The sequence below is a fragment of the Pleurodeles waltl genome, chromosome 8, assembly GCF_031143425.1.
Source record: "Pleurodeles waltl isolate 20211129_DDA chromosome 8, aPleWal1.hap1.20221129, whole genome shotgun sequence".
Taxonomy (NCBI): domain Eukaryota; kingdom Metazoa; phylum Chordata; class Amphibia; order Caudata; family Salamandridae; genus Pleurodeles; species Pleurodeles waltl.
Window position 1 is genome coordinate 1,401,153,826 of NC_090447.1, and position 19,249 is coordinate 1,401,173,074.

Genomic DNA, 19,249 nt, shown 5'->3' on the forward strand with positions numbered 1-19,249 from the left:
TGGAAACCTTTGTGCTGTGTGCTGTAGTCATGTACATGCCTACAGCTGTGTTTTTGCTGTTGGTACTCCTTGGCACGTTGTCTTGCATAATGCTTTGTGCCAGAATGATGATGAGCTGTGGGTCCCAGGGGGAAAGGTAGCATCTTTTCTGGGACCATAGAGTAGGTTAAGTGTGCAAGGCTGTTCTAGGGCCCGCATCTCCGCTGCATTTGCCAGGTCATTCTGCTACACCTGTAGCCAGCCATTAATTGGTACTCTATGTCTAACCCAGTAATAAAGCTTCATGTCTGTGATGCCCAAGCTCCCATCCTAGGGGTTGAGTACGCACTTGCGGTAAGAGATACACAGCTTGCTCCCTACCCAGAGGAACTTCATTATTGCTAATTGCAGGGTTTGAAAGAACTGGGGTGGGATGTCGTGGGGGAAGTTTTGCATTATGTATAGGTGCTGCAGAGCATTCATTTTGAACATGCCCGCTAAATTTAGTGGGAGATCTTCCCACGGGTCCATGTTGTGTTATATCTGGGAGGTCAGGGGGAGACTATGTTCAGGTACCATACCAGTTGCTTCTGAAGGGCTGTATACATGCCCAGATATTTCAAGTGTTGATCTGCCCATTGCAGTTGGGTTTTGCCCTATGCTGTACTCTACTCTAGTCAGGGTGACATAAGTTGTAACGGTCTGGGTGGGCAAACCTCAGGGTCACTGTAGACCAGGATGTCTTATTTGTACATCAATATTGTATCTTTGGGGCAGTTAGGCCACCATAAGCCACAGAGCAGCACATCGCGCCTGATCCATTCTTCATTGGTTCAATTACCAGTGAAAAGGTAGGGCGATAAGGGGGCAACCCTGTCTTGTCCATTTTCTCAAAATTAAAAACTGGGGACAGTTCCCCATTCAATCAATCAGGAATTTGTAAAGCGCACTACTCACCCGTGAGTGTCTCAAGGCCCATTCATCCTTACCATGCCTAAGGTTTGTAGTATAGTACTGAAGCATGTATGTGAAAGCGGGCCGAAAGTTAATTAATTCTAAGAAGCAAAACATGAACTGCCATAGGGCCGAAACAAAGGCTTTTTTTTTTTAAGTCTATCGATACCAATGCTCTACGGTCCGCGGCCTCCCTTGCAAGCACTAGAGTGTTATGCAAGCGTCGTAGGCAGTGGCGGGTGCTGCATCCAGGTATGAATACATTCCGATGTGGGTGAAACAGACTCTTACCCTGACCCGCCTATTTGCTAGCGCCTTTACCAGGATCTTCGTCTCTATAATGAGTAATAATGAGTATAATGAGGCCTTTTACGATTGTCATTTGTCTGATGGCTTCTGCAGCTTCAGAATGACTGAGATTGGGGATTCCCATAGGTCATTAAGTAGCTGCCCCCGCACTAGTGCTTCTATATACATATCTAGAATTGGTGTGGTGAGGTGCAAAGCACACCTTTTAAAGAATTTCATTGGGTATCCATCAGGGTCAGGAGTTTTCCCTGCGGGTAGTATTTCATTGGCAGGCAGTGGTTCCTCAAGGCTCTGGCTATCGGAGTTGGCAAGGTTGAACAAAATTAGGTCTTCTCAATCAGATGAGTTCACTCATGTGCCGGTATATGTTGCTCCGCATGCAGGTGGCCATAGTAGGATGCGAATTCTTGGGCAACCAGTTGTGGGCCTGTTATGGTGTGGTTCGCTTGGGATATAATACTAGGGACTGGTCTTGCTCTCTATGTGCCAATCAGTGCAGCAGTTATCCTGTTTTGTCCCCAACTTTGTATATCTTATATTGGGATGCTATGTAGGCCCGAGTGGCTATATCTAACAGTGTGTGCTAAAACGTTTGTTTCAGGATTTCTATTCTGTGTCTGATGAGATTATCCGGTGGGTCCAGACAGTTGCCCTTCAGCCTTCGTTATGTTATTTCGTTGTTTGACTAAGTTGTTGGGTCGTCTGCGCTTGGCCACTGTCTGATAGGACACAGTCTATCCCCTCAGAACTAGAAGTAGTCTTCTAAGTGCTGTTGGAGTAATTTATCAAAGGGGGCATCCAGGTGTTAAGCCTCCATTGTCCTGCTCAACACCTGTTAAACTGTTTAAGTGTTCTATGTATTGGAGCATGGTAGGAAAGATCTCGTGGAAGAATGTAGGCAGTTGCCAGCATGGTCATGTTGGTGGAGGGCATAAAGAAATAGTCAGTCCTGGAGGACTTTCTATGTGAGTGGAAGTAAAATGTGTATTCTGCGGCATTGGGGTGCAGCAGTCAGTAAGTATGTGTGAGGGTCAGCAGTCTGACCCATGTGTTCAGTATAGTGTATTTGTGATTGTGGGTGGAGTTAGTGTCGGCCTCAATATCTATGAATGAGTTAAAGGCTTCCCTATAATTGTGTACCCTGAGGTGGATTGCATCAAGATGTTTGCAAAGGCATGGAAGGTGCCAGTCCAGTACCGTGGGGGGGGGTCATAGACCGAGGCTACGGTCCAGTGTGTCTGTCATTTGCTGTTTAATCACTGTGAACCTTCAAAGGTCGTCACAGTGTGTTTTAGTGACATGCAGGAGGGATTGTCTATGAAGTAAAAAAAACAGTTCTTCTGGTCGTGTTCCACCGCTGGGAGAAAGGGACATCTGTTACTCAGTAGGTGTGTTTCCACTATTGGTGCTATAGATGGTTGATGCCTCCTGAGATATTGAAATATTGTGCCTCAATTTATCTTATTGTGTATGTCATTAACATCCCCGGAGAGTGCCTTAAATATGCCTTGTAACGTCGTCCGGGGGTGGGGGAGGGCGGGAATTCTGTGGTGTGTTGTGTTACTTGTGAGGTGCCCCTTTGTTTGCCTGCCTACTGTGAAACGGGACAAAAAAAACAAACTCCAACTCCCCCTCCCTACACTTCTCAACATGAAGTATCCAATGGTTTTTACCAAACATGTGAGCATACATTATGGGGTGTGTGGCTCTGGAAGTAAACCGAGCGAGCTTCAGTGCTTGTAATGAAATATATCCATATGGCCTACCTTATCAAACCAGTGTGTTCGTTTCCTGGATGCTCAGCTTGGTCAGTCCAGTTTCCACACCTTTCCCATTGTGGCACATGGGCAATCAGTTATCCATTATTTTAGAGGATTCTGAGGGTTCATTCAGTGGCAGAAGTGCCAGATGTCACCAGGGGCCCTTCACTTGAGCTTCCCACTGACGGTAAGTTGATCCAAGGCGCTTTCATCATTGACTGAGCTGAGGTGTCATTTGGGTTGGGCCTCATTGCCTCCCCTCCCCAGTCGTTGATGCTGAATTGCCCATCGCCTTGTGTGGGGGTGCTGCTGCTGCAAGTGCCGTTCTCCCATCAGTGGGGCTTTAGGCTTGGCCTTACCACAAGTGTTTCCAGATCTCCTACCAGTCCAGACTGCCAGTGTTTTGAAAAAAAGGGGTCTTTCCGTTGTGCTTGACTTTCATTTTGGCAGGTAACATCAGCATATAGTTCAGTTGCATCGCCTTCAGTTTTTGTTTAACATCATTGTAAGACTTCCGTTGTCTCTAGACATGCAAGGTAAAGTCTGTGTATATGCTGATTTTTGCGAGTTCTAGCATTTGATTGTCCTGGAGATGGGCTTACCTTAGAATAGTATCTCTTGTCTGTATAGTTCAGAAAACCGTCAATCATTTGTTTTGGGGGTGCATCTTTGGACAGCCGTGGTTTCAGCCAATTAATTAGGAAGACCTTTGGGTGGGATCCCTCTGGTATCCCAATGAAGCACAAGTTGTTTTGTCATGAGTGCCCCTTTGCGTCTTCCACCCTGCACTCCAGGTAACTCGCTGTTTCTTTCAGGCAAGCTACATCCATGGTCAAGGTTTGTACCGAGTCCTCTGTGGTGGAGATCCGTTGTTCGGTCAAGGCGACCCTGTCTGTGACCCTGGGCAAGCCTTGATGGAGCAACCCCTACTCCAGTCCTCCTCCGCTCCCCCCCCCCCCCCCCATTTGCATTTCCATGGTGGTGTACATGTTGCAAATGACTTGAAGTATTTGTTCTGGGGTGACTTACGGAGTTGCAGCAACTACGGGGGAGACTCCTCTGGGCAGTTTTGTCATAGTTGTGGCACATTTATCTATTTAGTCTGTTTGATAGTTGACCCCACTTGTGTTTTCTCCATCTTGGTGGTTATGGGAAAGGTAACCCCCCAGCGAGGCCAGCAAGCATTAGCAGGTGTATGTCCGGGCCCAGTTGCTTTTTCATCCACAGGTGTACCTGTTTGCTCATCACTGCCTGCAGGTTCACCTGGTCAGTGAGGCCGTGTTAGTTTACTTCAGGGGGTGCCTCAGATTCATATTTTTTCTCTTTCTCTCTCTCTCTCTCGCTCTTTCTCTCTTTCTCTCTCTCGCTCTTTCTCTCTCTCTCTCGCTCTCGCTCTTTCTCTCTCTCTCTCTCTCTCTTTTTCTCTCTCTCTTTCTCTCTTTCTTTCTCTCCCCTCCTGCCCCCCATAGGACTCTGGAGTCAATAGGGTTAAGGAGCCCGGTGTACTCTGGGCTCTGTGTCTGCGGGGGGTGGGTCTACCGATATTGTAGGCCTTCGGAGGCCGGTGTACAGGCAGGATCTGTTCTCTGAGCCACGCCACCTGTTGTATGCAGTGGCTGAGAAGGGATCCTTGGTAGCGCCTCCACCGGTCTAGACTCTGTGGCCCTTGCACCCAGCACAGTGTTCTTAGCTGTTGGGAAGGGCCTTCCGGCCAGGGCATTCCACCCTGTTTTACATGTTTCACAACTGCCGGCTTCTGCCTTGGCCCTGGGTGTTCAAATCCATTCTGGTGGCGGTGGGGACCTCAAAGCTTCGGCAGTGGGTCCCTTAGCCAGACAGACGCTGCTGGGTTGGCTGCACCTTCATAGAGGCTGGTCAGTAGGGTCAAGCGGCCCCATGTGCTGTGCGCTCTTTGTCCGCGGAGGGATGGGTCCGCCCGTATTGTTCTTGGCCTTTGGTCTGTGCTGCTCCCTTGGAAATCTGCGTACAGGCAGGATCTGCTCTCTGGCCATTGCTGTCTGTTGTGTGCTGTGGCTGACCAGGAGTTCTCAGCACCACCTTCGCTGGGACTCAACAACCCTCGCACCTAGACAGTGTTCATAGCCTGTGGGCAGGGCATTCAGCCAGGGCTCTCCATCCTCTTTTACACAAGCCACCATCTCCGGTCTTGGCTGCAGATGTTCAAATCCACCCCGGTTGCGCTGGGGGTTCTCAGATCTTCAGTGGTGGTTCTTTCTGCTAATGAGGGACAGCTGGGTCAGCTGCACCTTCATGGATGTTTGTTCACTCAGCTAGAGAGTGGCTGCCATCAAGCATGGATAGCCACACCCTCATGGAACACTTCTTCATTTCTACCATAGAGAGACATGTGGCAGACCATTTGGGAAAATACACTTTTGTTTGTGTGGTGAAGCCAATGATTAGAGCAAATCTCTTTAACACATTGAAGAGGTAATGCACAGGTTGCAGCAGTTCAAGCTTAAGCACACAGGCAGACAGATGACTAGGCAGTCTGTGTGAGCTTGCCTCAGTATAAAATGAATGGTGCCTAATGCCAGGATGATACGCTTGCCAAACATCCACCCAACCCAACGCCAAAGCAGACGGATGCAACTGTGAGTCTGCAATGCATAGTCTAGTGTGGAATCTGTTTTCTTCCTTCTGACATTATAGATTTTAATTACCCTCCAGTTAATTTAATCATATTCAACATTGACATTAGAAGGAACCCTACTTTCTCTAGGGCGGTGAACAGAAGTCTTGATGCGAAATATACAGAGAGTAGGATAATTTGCTCTCTGTCCCACGTGCCCAACACCTGAGCATAACAGCCCTATGGGACCTTCCAGGTTTGCTCCACCATAAGGGAGTTAATGGAAGATGCTACTCCTCTAGAGTCTCATGTGAAGCAAGAGTAAACTGGAAACCCTGAGCAACATCCAGCCATATTTGCCTCTAAGATGTGCTTCCGGTAGAAAAACTACATCTGGTCCATATTTCTTCAATATTTACCTTACTGCTTAGTCTGTTGACATTCCAGGAGACACGTTTACACTAGCCAAGACATGAATGATCCAAATCCATGTATGTAGTGTATTGTGGACAGCTTCCCAACTGCACTGTAAAGGCAATGTGAACAAAATGTGAACATTTAAAGCATCAGTCATTATTCCCTTCCTACCAATGTCCCCTACCCAGCAATCCTGTGCTGCAGGCGTGGAAGAGCCCATCACCTAGTTCACAGGCAGCCTTTCTCCCCTTCCTAAATATCATATTCAACTAAAGTGTCCTGTAACGTACCTCATCTCCCAGCTGCGTTGGTTCACCACTGGAGACTAGCCCTTGGAGAGGCACATTACCAGGATTTGTACTCGCCCACCTCCATTTGCCTCCCCACCCAACTCTGGTAATATCTTTTCAAGCCATATCAGCCCTCTCTACAGTGTAACCATGAGCTGTGGATCACCTCATCTCTAAGGGCCTCATTTATATATTGGCAGAGTAAATTCCTCCGTCGCCCAGTGGAGGTCCTGACTGCCAAATTTATAAATAAGCAGGCGGTCATTTATAAAGCATTGACAGGAACCGCTTATACAGTGGGTCCTGTCAGTGCAATCCACTGATTGACTCAGGGCTGCATCAGCATTTCGTTACCCTGCATCAAACCGTATTCTTTTCTCCTTTTCAGAAAGATAATCCCAAACTGGATTATTTTGTTTTTACTGTCTCTCACCACCAACGTTTGCTTGGTGGTGATTGATCGTACAAAACATAAATGGCTATTTCTGCCCATCCTGATTTGGAGGGAAGACATGATGCCATTTCTCTGATAGCCCTTTCTCCGTTGGGTGGATGGAGAGGTTTGACTGTGACGGTGACAGAATAGTCACAGCAGTAGCCAAACCGAATGCCCACCCGCATTTAACTTGGGCGAGGGGACCTTCATGTTGGGTGTATGTATACTCCATTGCGACAGAGTATACATACCACCATTTAAATCTGGCCCCAAGAGTGTTGCTGCTGTGAATTGTGCTCCTTAAACAGCAACTCTGCACTTCAGCCACAAAATGAATTCTTCCTCTAGGGTGTCAAAAGCATGGTCTCTTTTGGTAAAGGGTCTCCATGGCCCTATTGCAGTCCAGTTCATTCATCCATGACTTGTATGCTGTTTCTACTACAGGATATCGGGGTCCTCCACCTGCATCAATTCTCGTTTCTGGCAGGCCATTGGAGACCCACCCTTCCAGTCTCTCTCCTCCTCTTCTGGTTTCTTCTCTGGGTTCCAGCTCCTCTACTGCACCACCATCAAGCCACTCCCATACCTCCTCTGGAGATTTGAAATGTATTGGATTCCTTTCCAACATCACTTTGAGTTTTGCTCAGTTTTGAGCAGTGTGTACTTAATGTTCCTCTTCTGGAGTTCTCATTCTACTGCTTCAAAAGTGCAGCAATGTTGCTGGACTGTTTGCATGAAGTCTGGGAATATCATGATCTTAGTCCTTACTGTTTCCAACTGTTCGCCTATCCTGTTCACCTGAAGGGTTGCGTCTCTATCACAGAAGTTGAATATGCATGTTATAATTGTCCAAGTTGTCTGTACTGGAGTCCTGTGCATCCTCTCCATTAAACACAAGGCCAAAAGTCCTTTTAGCCTCAGTACATAAAGTAGCAGCATTTTACACACACTTTTGTGCATTGCCTTTCTGGGATCCCCACATTACGATCACCCCATGTCCTCCATCTTTGTTGTGAACTGTTGAGATAAAGATTGCGATCTAGACACAGTGCCTGCGGGGATTTTACCTCAAGGTTATTCTGCAAAGTCACTCTGTCATTCATTTTATTGAAGTCTTTTATTAAAATCTCGAAATCAAGGACCACTGAGTTTATCTTTTTTCCATTGCCTGGTTTCTCACTGCTCCCAAAACATCCCTAAGCATAGGATCTTGTTCTTGTTCTGTTATAATTTGTGAGCATGAGCAGCCATCTTCCGCTTGGCTGATCCCTTCAGGCATACTTATCCAGTGTATATAGTGTTGGTGTCTTAAATGCTTGGTTTTGTCCCATCGTTCCTGCAGGATACCAAAGGAAAAGGGCATATATTGTGTTTAAACGCCCCCCTGGACAGAATCAGTTATGCACTCCCTTCTCAGCTGATCCCCAGTCAATCCCCCCACCCCTATCTGGGTATGTTCACTTTCGTTCACTGGGCCTTCCTGCTCCACAACCCCCCCCAACCCACCCACCCCAATCCCCCTGTTGTGCGTCAGTATCTAAAAGTGGCTTAGGCCAATTCAATATGACTCTCAATAAATCCTCTTACAGGGGTAGGGTTATCCGCTCAAAGCGGTGCTTGCAGGGGTCGGCCCAGCTTCTCTAGCCAACATGCAGTGCCTCGCAGCTTCTCCTGTGCTTCTGGCCTCACCGCTCAGAGGCCATAGCCATGGCTCTGGGGGCCCTGGCCGTGCAAGGCTGCCAGGGAGCCTCTACGAAGATTCCCTCAGCCTGTAATCCCCATACTTGCCACTCCCTGGATTATCCAATCACTGACCTCCAGGTGGGGTGGCCCCACCAGTTACTCTCCTGCTGCGGTTTCCAGTCCACCAATGGCATGGATCGCCTGGATTTTTCTAGGTTTGCCCAGCCCTCCAACTTCCTCTGCTCATCAGGGCTGGTCCGAGTTCCAAGTCTGCAGTCTCTAGCCATTCTTCTCCTCCCACTAAGCCGCAGATGTCATGCAGACTGCTCCAAGCAAAGGCCACCTCCTTTCCAAAGGCCCTTCCTCCGTCCATGCCTCTCCACCTGTCTCCAAGACCACTGTCAGCGTCCCCGGTGTTTTGGTGATGCAGAGCGACCAAACAGGATCGCACCTCTGAGCTCCCCCCATGGCCTGGGCCCATATCCCCCGGTCAGTAGTCTCGAAGATGCCAACAGCTTAGGCGATGGAGCCGGACAGCTTTTCTATTTTGTGGCGAGTTTAGTCAGCTTCCTAATGAATGAACCTTTGTCCATATTCTGCGTCTTTAGCTAGATTGAAGACCACCTGAAGGTCATCTACATATTTTTGAAACTTTACTCCCAAATCTTTAAGAAGTAAGTTATGTACATAATTGTTGAAAAGTAAGAAGGAAATGCACAGCCGCTGTTGATACGGATATGGAACTGTTCTCTTAGTACCAAAAGTCTAGGGCACACAACCGAAACCTGTACCAAGCAGGCTCAGAGGGAAGTGATGCTGAGCCCAGGTTTGGTTTAAAGGTGAGCTCTGCGCCTAGAGCCTGCTAGGCACAATTAAAGTTTGCACACAGTGGGCTCTGATACAGAGGCATTCCGTATCTTCGCTGGTAACGTCAGTAAGTAGTGTTAAGATGGCATCATTAGTGACATATGTGACGTCGTTTATGAAGTCACGAGTAGTGTATTAGATGTGTTATGTTTCCTAAGTGAATCGTGAGTTTGTGTTTTTTTTTTTTTTTTCGGAGTATTACTTTTTTAAATAGCATATATGTATTCTAAATGTGTATTTGGATACGTTTTTTTTTTCATCCGCCCTTGAGTACTTTTGTTGTGATTCTTACAGCCATCATTGGTCCTCCTTCAGACCTAATTGTGAAATCAAGAACAGGGTTTCTGGACGTAAGCTTTGAATGTCCCATGTATGAAGATGAACATGAACGGTCGTGCCTCTCACAAATCTATGGCTCCTGGTTGTACACCGTACGATACTGGAAAAAGGGCACCTCTTCACAGGTAACAAGTATAGCATTTGATTATTTTAATGTATGCTCATTATATTTTGTTATTGATGTTTTTTGTAATTTGTATTTCATTTTTTTAGCTAGCGTTCCAGCCATTTAGTAAAGTCAGTTAGCACCGTAGCCATTTCTTTTATGATTTTTTTAAAAATTTGCTGGAAGTCAGCCTTCATTGCTGTGGCCTGTAGTCTCCTGTGTCTTTTCTTTCAGCATGCGCCAGAAGGTCTTTTATGTAATTGTGTTTTTGTGGCTTTGGGTATTGATGTGGCCAGCGTAAGTTTCCCTGGGCCATGTTCAATAGCATTTGGTTGTGTGGGCTTTGTTGGTGGGGTGCCTGAGCCTCTAAAGTGTCACCCATGCAGTGCTCGCTTATTCGCAGCCCCTCTCTGGCTCAGTCTGGGAGGGTCCTGAATCTGACTTTGCCTAGTCCCTAATTGGTGTCGTGCGTGGTTTTAACAGGATAGCATCCACCTTCCAGTGGCATTCCCCCACGCAGGCCACAGCCAGGAGGAGCACTGGCACAGACCAGGTCCCAGAAAGCTCAGCATCTGGGGTGCCCCCCTTTCAGTCTCAAGTCCCCTGTAATTGTGGGCTGCTCACTATCTCACCCCTGAGGGAGTGAGACCTCACCACCTCTTTAAGTGAGCAAGTCCACCAGTCCTGGCACAGTGCATCTCTTCACAGACAGGCCCCACTCTATTTCTCCTGCCTCATTGTTTCATTGCTGCTCCAGAGGCAGCTATCTTGATTACATCCTCCTCCATTGGGTCAAGAGTTGGAGAGCCATCAATCTCCAAAAATACTTGCGCTGGGCTATTTTGTTTCCTGCTGCCAGCACCGGATGTCTCCTGGGCACATATGGGATGCAGGGCATTGTTCATTGTCACTCACGTTCTTTTGTATAGCATTTATATGCCAATGTCTGGAGTCTTGTGGCGGAGCTCAGGGGGGATGTGTCTTGCTGGGTCTCCATCTAAGCCATGCCACTTCAAGGACCATCTTAAAGCCTACATTGCACAAAAGTGTTTGATTTTGATCTGAGCTGCCCTTGGTCTTCCCCATTTTAAGAAGGGACACCTAAGAGTGCATGTGTTTTCGGTTCTGGCACCTAAATTGTGGAACTCACTTTCGGCTTTCCTCAGGCACACTCCTAATCATCTGACTTCCTGCAAATCACTCAAAACCTGGCCCTTTCGGAATCTCTGAAATCCCCAGTATCTCATTCATAGCACTTCCTAGTGCCCTCAGACACTTGGCAGTGATTTATGTTCTGAGCAAAAAGCGGGCTCCGTAAGATAACAAATGGAACCAGCATCAGTAAGAGTCAGCCACCAAGACATCGCTGCCCACCATTACGCCAACGCCACTCTGTAAAGCCTCAAGATATTACTGCCATTGGCATCCACAGTCTAGCATCCTTGTAGGGCCTGCACTCTCACCATGCACTTTCCTTTTTCTTTAATGCTTTAAATGTGTATATTAAATCATCCTTTTTTGGTGATTGAGACTTGGGAGCCAGGGAGAGGACGGTGTTATTATTGCGTCAGAATCTACTCAGCATGTGTCCATTATTTCTGTAACCTTTTGTACATGAATTAAAATTTTTAATCTGGTAAACTAATAATCTTGCAGGTGAACATCGTAACTACAGTACAGAGCTTTGTAACATTATCTAATTTGGAGTCCTGGACTACTTACTGCCTCCAAGTACAAGCAAGTACTCCTGATTTTAAAAAGACTGGAGAGCTGACTCCTGTAGTTTGTGAGAAAACATCTGATGATGGTACGAGTAGCAATAATTTCTTTTGTTGTGATGCATTTGCTTGCCAGCAGTAAAGTCTCAATAAATGAATACTTCACAGTAAGGTTAGCAGCCTCTGAAGTGCAAGCATTACTCATGTGACGCCAGTGCGAAATTCATAAATGTAATTAACATCAGTAAAGGAATTGCTGTTCTGTTTTACCAAAGTCTGACATGGGTGCCTTCGATTTTTTTCAGAGTATTCTATGGTTTCTATGTGCAGCTGTTGGACGTTCCTTTTCACTTATGCTACTCTATGTCTTGTATAGTTGTCAGGTTCCTATGGAATACCTCTGCAGGTTAAAAAGTTGGTAGAATTGAGGGGAAAAGAGGCAAAAGGACTGGCCTTCATTCTCAGAATGGATTGTCCCAGGCTGAAGATGGCACAAAGCAACCTCGATACGAGAGGAATCATACGTCACTGAATTGGCTGTAGGGGAAACACGAGGTCACAGGTAAACATAGGTTTATAGATTGAAGCAAACTATTAAAATGTATGAGCAGTGTAAGTTCACCGGTTTCAGTAGCAGGAGTTGCTATGATGAGCCCCTGGCAGACCATGATACGGATTGAAGCTCCAGGATGCCACCACAAATCATTTGAGCCTACAGCTAAGGAATATGTTGGGAGAAGATACCAAAGGGTGTTGAGCACAGACAAGTAAAAACAGTGATAAGGGACTGAAGGGAATCCTAACTCAACTGAACGGAAATAAACAAATGAGAATGATGAGTCAATAGATGTAAACTGGTCCAAAGTCGAGAGCCATAACAGCTAACATGTTGCCGAGCACAGACTCTTTGTTAAGGTGGCAGGCTCGACCCTAAAAATTGCCAATTGGAAAGGGATTTGTGTTCATCTCATGAAGGGCAAATGACAAGTGTGAAGTTTTCCATGCTAAGTCTGCATTTCTCAACGAAAAACTGATATTGTCAAAACATCCAACAAAAGATCAGTTATGCTCTGTTCAATCACTTATTGTGCCTCATTTTCTGGGGTTAATATTCCACCTTCTCAAATATTTTGTGATGAATTGGCTAATTCCTTTATTGAGATACTAAAACTGAGGTTACTAAATACTCAGCGACTCCTCAGGTGGTTATTTCTCACTTTGCCATTAAGATTGGTAATCTGACTGTTACTTAATCAGATTTGAATTTGCCTACCCAGGCATAACATGAAGCAGTGTCATACAAGGCTAAATTGGGTCCCCTGACCACTGTCTGGTTAGGTTTTTGAAAGTATATGGGAATGTAATTGCACAGATATGGAATGACCATATTTCTCAGTTTCTTACTTTGGGTAAAGACTGGGAGGAATGGGAGAAAGGAGTAATAAGACCTATTCTTAAGAAAAATATTTGTATGTTTGTAATGTGGCCAAGTATAGCCCAATCACACTTTTGAATTTATTAGACAATAGTAGCCAAACAACTTACTGATTATTTGGAAACACCTTCTCTCAAACAGCAACTGGGTTTCAGAGCTGACAGATGTAGAGAAAAAGCACTTGTGCTAGCATTTAAAGATATCCACCCGGTCACGGATCATGGAGGCTTGACACCCATCTTGTCACTTCACATATCTGCTTCAGTCGACATTGTTGATCTTGGTAACTTGGTATCTCCTTTAGCGGTCTCTGGAATTCAGTGTCAGATGCTGTCTTGGATTAGTTCCTCTCTTAAGGATTGTTCCCAAGCTGTTATCCTACCTCCCTTTCGATCAAAATTTCATTTGATCTCATGTGGGGTTCTGCAAGGATCTTCATTATCACCAACAGTATTTAAATCAATCAATAAATCAGTAGCTTTGTATAGCATCCATGAGGGAGTCCAGGCACTAGCAGGGTCCAGTTGATTAGTCGAAAAGCCAAGTTTTCAGGGACTTTTGGAACACTAGAAGAGATGGGGCGGTCCGGAGATGAAAGGGTAGATCGTTCTATGTCTTTGCTGGAGTATGAGTGACCTCTGCATCTGCTATGGAGGGTGAGGGTTAGAGAAGGAGAAAAGGTGTGGAGGTGTCTGGTGGGCTGATGGAAGTTCAGGCGGTGGTTCGAGTAAGCAAGTCTACAGTTATATAGGACCTTGTATGCACAGGTCAGGACCTTGAGCTGTCATCTGTTCTGTACAGGGAGCAAGTAGAGGTCCCTGAGATAGGGTAACATGTTGGTTCACCTAGGTAGGTCCAGGTCGAGTCTGGCTAAGGTATTCTATATGGTCTGTAGTCATTGGAGGAGGTGAGCTGTGATTCCTGCATAGAGAGCATTGCCGTAATCCACTCAGCTGGATATGAGGGCCTGGGTGATGGTGCGCCTTGAGCTTTGCGGTAGACATTGGAATATTTTCTGAAGCATGTGGAAGGTGAAGAAGGAGGAGGAGATGGTGCTGACCAGAGTAATCATGGTTAGCTTGTGTCCAGAAGGATGTCTAGGTTCCTAGCATAGTCAGTAGGAGTAGGTCAGAGTTCTGATGGCCAGCAGGATGCATCCTATGAGGAGCTTTTATTTCTGAAGATCAGCACCTCTTTCTTGTCTGTGAGCTTCAGGCAGTTGTCCTTCTTTTGGATGGCGACATCTGTCATGTGGTTGTGGAAGTTGGTTTTGGTGTTGGTTGTGTCTTTGGAGAGGGAGAGGATATGATGTTGAGTCCATGGATTTTGGTGATGCTGGCAAGAAGTGACATACAAGTGTTGAAGAGGATCCTTGGGGTACTAAACAGATAATTTCCTTGGGTTCTGAGTGGGAAGGTGGACTGCTTGTGTTGGTCCAGTGAGGAAAGTGGTGATCCATCTGAGAGCGGACCTTGAATGCCTATGTTGTGCAGCCTTGTGATGACTGTGTGGTGGGAGACTGTGTCGAAGGCTGCCGAGAGGTGTAGGAGGATCAGAGCTGCAGTCTCTCCTTTGACCGAGTAGGGCTCAGATGTTGTCGGTAGCCACGACAAGGGCTGTCTCAGTGCTGTGGTTCCTGTTGAATCTTGATTGGGAGGAGTTGAGTAAGAGTTTCTATTCCAGATTTGAGTTGTAATTTGGTGTTTTTTTCCTAATAATCTGACTGGGAACGAGAGCAGGGAGATCAGTCGGTACGTGTTGAGTTTGCTGGGGTCTGCCAATGGTTCCTTTAGTAGGGCATTAACTTCTGCATATTTTCAGTCCTCAGCGGAGGTGGCAGTTGAGGTATTGAAGAAGGTGGTGAGTATGTGGCTGATTTTGTTTCGCTAGGTTGAAGTTGTAGTGGTGGCATGGGTCGGTTGGGGCCCCTGAGTTTCTGATGGAGGCAGTGTCCTGTGGGGAGAACTGCCTCCATTCGGTTTATCGGAAGTCTGTAGTGGTAGCGGGGCCATTGTGTTGCTTGAAGTTGGTGACCTTGGCCTGGGGTTAGAGGTTTCTGTAGATGGGGTTTGAAGTTTCTGTAGTTTCTGTTGCAGCTGAGGGGTTTTAGAAAATTATTTGATGATGTTGGAGAGTTCTTTGCTGTTATTGGCACTTGATTCAATGTGTGAGGCTAAGGGCTTTTTCTTTGATTCTCTCAATTGTCTGTAGTAGAGGTTGAAGGCTGTAATGAAGGTAGTCTTGTTAGTCGTGTCCTTGCTGGTGCACGGTCTCCTTTGAGTCGTTTGGCAGTTCCGAGGTCTTCAATATACCAGCTAGCCTGCTTGGTGGGCCTCCTGTGGGTGTTGTTGCCCGAGCAACGTTGGTGGCACAGTTGGTGATCCAATTGTTGACGTTTTTGACATTCTAGTCTAGGTTGTTGAAGGAGATCGGGTGGGTGTTGTTGAGGGCATTGATCCATGAAGTTGAGGTTGCCAAGGAAAATGTAGTTGTTGGAGTCTATGGTGAGGGCAGGCAATGAAGATGAAGAGCCCTGGACATGATCTTGGAGGACGGTTGGCTCCTGATGGTGGTTTTGCTGTCTGTTGGAGCTTAGGTGCTCTGTGGCTGGTGCGAGGCTGTCATTTGTGATGGTGCATTGGATGGATTTATTGTGTATGACAACGATTCCTCTGCCTGGCTTGTTGATGCGGTCACAGTGGGTGATTTTGTATCCGTTGGGTATTGCAGCGGCAATGTCATGTGTAGTAATGGGGTTGAGCCAGATCTTAGTGAGGAAGAGGGCTTTGCATGTGAGGGTGGAGATGAGAACCCAAATTTTGGTGATGTGTTTGCATAGTGAGCACGTGTTGAGAAGGGCCCATGCAAGTTGGTGTATTTGTTTAGGTTGTGTCTGTCTTGTGTTCAGGGTGGGGCTGGTCAGTGGGCTGGTGTGTGCGCTGTGGAAGGTGAAGTGGCAGTGGGTGCATGTGAAAGGTCATACAGTGGAGCGTGGGGTCGGTGCTCAGGCAGTGTTTGTTGTGACGTGCTTGTTCGAGGGTGTAGAGCTGAGCAATGGTGCATTTGCCAGAGGTGGGAGGGCCAGGGGGTCGTGGTGCTGGGTGCATTCCAGGGGCAGACAGGGTACAGGCAGATTGGTCTTTGGCGTACCAACTGTACGCCTCTGCTTTGCGGTCACGCTGTGGCCTGCAGTATGTAGGTCTGAGGATGGGCGGGCCTCTGTTAGCGGGAAGAACAGTAAGCAGGGAAAACCCAGGCAGCAGCCGTGTCACTTCTACCTATGACATCCCATATCAAATCTTTTGTCTGCTCAGCCATTATTTATGTAGATAGTACCCAGATTATTTTGTACCTTGATTAACAGTCTCCCAATTCTGCAGGCGTCCTATCCTAATATGTTTTAATTGTACAGTGGCGGAAGTCCTTTAATTTCCTACAAGCAAATACCAGTAAAACAGAATTGTTGCTCATCGTAAAAAATCCTGATAGGTGGTCCAATTTCTTTTGGCCTTCACAGCTCAATCCTCCTCCTTCCCCAATTGATGCGGTCATATCACTTGGTGTTTGTGTGGACTCATAACTATCTATGACTACTCAAATAAATCCCCTTTCAGCTTATTGCTTCTATTAAGTGAATGTTTTGAAAAAAGCCCTACACTATTTTATTGTTCAAGTCCACTGCAAAATGATTGCCTCATGTGTTCTGTCTAGATGGAACTATTGCAATTTTCTCTGTGTTAGCTTTCCTGACTATTCGCTGGCAGCTACACCAATTTCAAACCTTTGCAGGCAAGGTTGTGTTTAAGCTGAAAGAAGTAATCGCATAACAAAGGCTCAAATAATCATTTACTGGCTGGCTGTGAAAGATAATTTCTTTCCAAGTACTTAGCCTTATGCAATATAGCCTTTTTTGGACTGAAAACGTCCCCTTTAGGTTTTTGTTTTCAGGTTTATTCTCCTGTGAGGAGTGTTCACTGTTATCACTGCATGCATTGTCCTGCCTTCAGTGTAGGTAAGTCAAGGACCAGTGGGAGATATTGGCTGTATGTGGACATCAGTTTTTGAATGCTCTGCCAATACATTTGAAGTTTATTTCATCATACCTTGGCATCAGGAATTCTTTAAAAACTTTTCTCGTTTTCCTAAATTGTTATAACCCCTTCCCTTTGATTCAATCTCAGTTTAAGACTTGTGCTACCACCAAGATAATTTTGATCAAGTAAACAACTGCACTTTATAAGTTTTCCTGTTCATTCATTCGTTCCAGTGCTTCTCATTTTCTTTGCAGTACATTTGATACTGGAGAGACTACAGTGATCTCTGTAATTATTCATTCGAGGGTCATTTGGTTTTCTTTCTGTCTTGTTCCTGTTCACCCCTATACATCAGAGAAGTTCCATCTATATTATCATGGGGAATACCTCACTGGCTTTCTAGTGAATGTTTCAGTGTGTTACCTCTTATATGTGAGAACTATTTGGGTCCTGTATGAAGTCTGGGTAACCATGCTGCTGATTAATTCTGTGCAACAGCATACAATCAGGTTATTGCACCGGCTGCATACCATAAAGTACACATGCACAATGACCCGATTGAAGAGGATTTCCTCTTTGATAAACTGACCATCACTCACAAAGCGAGTCACTTCCTGCCAATGTTGCCAGATATGCTTAGACATGCCACAGACATTTTTAAAGAACCTTTTAAGGCAAGGCTTATTACCTCAATGGTTGGCAAAAAGTAGAAGGCAGCACCGTCTGACCCTATATTTATCAGATCACAAATACAGCCTGAAATGTAGTTGTAAGCACAGCACGGAAATGTGCTAATAGTCAATCCACAGGAGATGCTCCCCTTTCTGATAACAAGAGCAAAAAACCTGATGCAGCAGTAAAAAGAGTAGCTACACAGGCTGCTAATCATTGGTGAATTGCTAATTTGCAGGCACTTCTGGCAGGATATTAGAGGGCCCACTGGGACGAGATGGAAGAGCTGCTTCAGTACCTTCCAGAGGAACATCTGTAAAGAGGACATGAGGCAGTCTCAGAAGGTCAAGCCATTTCAAACAACTGCGTTAGCTGTGCGATTGATGGAGCGGATACTGCGTCACGTGGTGTAAACAGCAGTGTTTTTATAAGAAGGCATGCTTGCCTGAGATGCTCCGGCTTCAAGCCATAAATACAACATGCAGTTCTCAACATGCCTTTCAATAAAGAACACTTGTCTAGTCCAGAAGTTGAAACCACCATAGCCAAGCTGAAAAAAGATTCAGAGACCGCTAAAGTTATGGGAGCCCTACTAACAACACCAAATAGGGATAATATCCATAGGGCACAATTTAGGAGAGGTTTCAATACGCCATCCACTGAACCTTCCACCTCCCAGACCAAACAGGGAACACACTTTTATAACAGAGGTTCCTTCAGACGGGCGCAAATAATAAAGGCAGTGGTAAGGCATCCACCTCTAGCGGTTCTGCCTCAAACACACACCAGTGACTGCTTACAGATTCCTCCAGAATACACCTCTCCAGTAGGGAAATTTCTATCCCCAAAGGTCCAATATCACAACAGATGAATGGGTTCTATCAGTTATCCAACATGGTTACTGTCTAGAACTCATCTCCACTCCACCAAATGTTCACTCTAGTGCTCACAAACTTTCACACAACCATCTCATTCTTTTGAAAGAAGAGGTACCATCCCTTCTTCTCAAAAGGGCTATAGAATCTGTTCCCCTGTCTCAACAACAGTTAGGAGTATATTCCCTGTACTTCCTTATACCAAAGAAAGATGGGTCACTAACACTAATTCTGGATCTCAGACCTCTCAACCTATACATCCTCTCAGAGCATTTCCATATGGTCACTCTGCAAGATGTTATTCCCCTATTACAGCAAGGTGACTTTGACAGCCTTAGATCTCAAAGATCCTTATCTCCACATTCCCATACATCCAGCACCTCACAAATACCTCAGATTTTTCATTGTGGGAAAACACTATCAATCAGTTGTGGCACGCAGGAAGGAAAAAGGGTGGGGCAGCATGATGGAGGGAGTGGGGAAACAACAAAAATATATATATATATATTTTAAATAACCTTATCTTTTTCGCCGCGCCGTTTTGATCCACTCCTCTGGCTGCCAGTACTTGCAGGCACAGGCTTCCAATCTGCCCTGCGGCCAATCCTAATGCTGCTTTCATGCTGCTGGTAGTATGAAAGCAGCTTTAAGATTGGACAGAGCGCACTGGCTGGGCGCTCCGAGGCAGAGTGGAAGTCTCTGCCTGCTGTCTCCAACAAGGCAACACCATGCCGGGTTAGAGAGAGCCTAGTGTGCATGCGTGTTTGGCTGGCCTGAGACAG

The 19,249-nt window shown here is 46.1% G+C and overlaps 1 protein-coding gene across 4 annotated transcripts in view; it reads left to right on the forward strand.

Moving 5' to 3' along the window:
• IL10RB (interleukin 10 receptor subunit beta) overlaps positions 1–19,249 on the forward strand; it is a 177,767-nt gene that overhangs the window by 110,047 nt on the left and 48,471 nt on the right. For 3 of the 4 annotated variants that reach the window (XR_011194612.1, XM_069202455.1, XM_069202456.1), the window contains exons 5-6: positions 9,583–9,752; positions 11,390–11,540. Coding sequence is in view for 2 of the 4 variants with exons in the window: in XM_069202455.1 (XP_069058556.1) it covers positions 9,583–9,752; positions 11,390–11,540 (321 nt within the window). In the remaining 2 variants the exon portion in view is untranslated. Of the gene's footprint in view, positions 1–9,582; positions 9,753–11,389; positions 11,541–11,827; positions 12,014–19,249 lie in introns of all 4 variants that reach the window. The other variant, XR_011194613.1, reaches the window with a different exon arrangement.